Source organism: Chenopodium album, chromosome 12, assembly GCF_948465745.1.
Source record: "Chenopodium album chromosome 12, dcCheAlbu1.1, whole genome shotgun sequence".
In the NCBI taxonomy this organism is placed as follows: Eukaryota; Viridiplantae; Streptophyta; class Magnoliopsida; order Caryophyllales; family Amaranthaceae; genus Chenopodium; species Chenopodium album.
Window position 1 is genome coordinate 13,648,047 of NC_137845.1, and position 1,785 is coordinate 13,649,831.

A 1,785-nucleotide genomic window follows, 5' to 3' on the forward strand; every position below is an offset into this window, starting at 1 on the left:
GATGGTGACAAGGCTTCTTTTGAGAAGGCGTTTCCTGAAGGGACTGCTGCTCCTGGTTCCCTACTGCTAAGCTTTGCTGATGAGGAAGTGAATTCTCCTCACAATGAAGAAATTAAGGATGCCCCAGAGGTGATGAAGCCTGTAGCTGAAGAAGTAGCCCCTGCTGACAACATGGGAGAGAATTAGTTTAGCTGGTGTTGTGTCGCCCTTTTTTTTTAAAATCAAAAAAAATGTACAACTTTGGACGATGTTTCTGTTTACTGCCTTAGTGCAGTCTGGATAATTTGTTTTTATTTTGTGTTACGCTTCTGTAGCTGGACGCTTTGTTTAATTTTGTTGCAACGCAACTAAGTATTCCTATCTTTCTTGCTGTGTGATTGTCTTTTCTGTATAGTGTGCTGTGAATGCAGTTGTATCACGAATGTATTACAGTTGTATTACAGTTGTATTACAGTAATGACGTTACTTACATGTGTTTGTATGTTTTGTAAGGGTAGTAGGTCTGTTCTTTTCAGGAATGCCTTGTCTTCGTTCTGTAGTGAAGGGACTTGTTGTACTCTTGCTCAGTAATGTCGGCCGTGTTCCTTGCAAAACAGAAGAAGGTGAGGGGTGGCCGTGGGTTTCCCCAACGGCCCTCCGATGGCAAAGTCAGTACTCGTAATGATCATAAAGTAAATTGACAAAAGATAGAGATAGATGAGTACCTTTCGTGCTGATTTTGGCTGTTGGAGATTTTTGTGTTTTTGTGTTTTCTGGTCTTTTTGTGTTTTCTTTTTTGTAAATTAAAAGACAAAATAGAAATAAAAATTGCGTACCTTTCTTTAGAAATGATATAACTTCTTTTCCTTCTGCATTCCTGAGTCTGTATGCTCCATTACCTACTACCTTGGTGATTTCATAGGGTCCTTCCCAGTTGGGTGCTAGCTTTCCTGCATTGACTTCTTTGGTGTTTTCGTATACCTTTCTGAGGACCCAATCTCCTAGCTTGAAGACTTTAACTCTAACGTTCTTGTTGAAGGATCTTGCTACTTCCTGTTGGTATGCTGCCATTCTCATTTGTGCATCTTCCCTTAGTTCCTCCACTGTGTCTAAATTGTGAATTAGTTCTGCTTGATTTCTTTCTTCTGTCATCAGCCCGTACCTTGCTGTAGGCACTTCTACCTCTGTTGGAATTACTGCTTCACATCCGTACACCAGTGAGAAAGGGGTATGACCTGTAGCGCCTTTAGGAGTTGTTCTGTCTGCCCACAATATGTTGGGTAGTTCGTCTGCCCATTTTCCTTTGGCTCCTTCCAGCCTTTTCTTCATGTTGCCTATAAGGACTTTGTTACTTGATTATGCTTGTCCATTTGCTTGTGGGTATCTTGGTGTAGATGTGATAAGGGAGATGTTCCATTCCTTACAGAACTTGGTGGTTTTGCTGCTGATAAATTGAGACCTCTGTAATGATCTCTGCTGGTACTCCGAATCTGCTTAGAATGTTCCTCTTTATAAATGAAATGACGTGCTTATCCTTGATCTCCTTGTACGCTTCTGCTTCAATCCATTTGGAAAAGTAGTCTGTCATTGCTAAGAAGTACACTCTCTGTCCTGATGACGGTGGTAGCTTTACTATATCCATTCCCCACTTCATAAATGGGCACGGTGTCAATGTTGGGTGTAACTCCTCTGATGGCTTGTGTGTCAAGGGCGCATGTTTTTGGCATGCTAAGCACTTCTTGGCGAACTCAACTGCATCCTTTCTCATACTGGGCCAGTAGTATCCCATTCTGAGTGCCCTGTTGG

General features: G+C 41.8%; 1 protein-coding gene across 1 annotated transcript; it reads right to left on the minus strand.

The window, feature by feature from the left end:
- Window positions 1-357: 357 nt before the first annotated feature.
- On the minus strand, window positions 358-1,308 carry LOC145570916 (uncharacterized). Its single transcript, XM_081630037.1, has 2 exons — window positions 816-1,308; window positions 358-398 (listed from the first exon to the last, which is right to left on the minus strand). Exons 1-2 carry the CDS (start codon window positions 1,306-1,308, stop codon window positions 358-360), a joined length of 534 nt encoding a protein of 177 aa, XP_081486163.1.
- Window positions 1,309-1,785: the final 477 nt, after the last annotated feature.

Coding starts and splice junctions, on each gene's coding strand:
- LOC145570916 (XM_081630037.1), bottom strand. CDS start 1,308: ATGAAGAAAAGGCTGGAAGGAGCCAAAGGAAAATGGGCAGACGAACTA. Junction 399..815: donor TATATCATTTCTAAAGAAAG/GTACGCAATTTT, acceptor CTGCATTCACAG/CACACTATACAGAAAAGACA.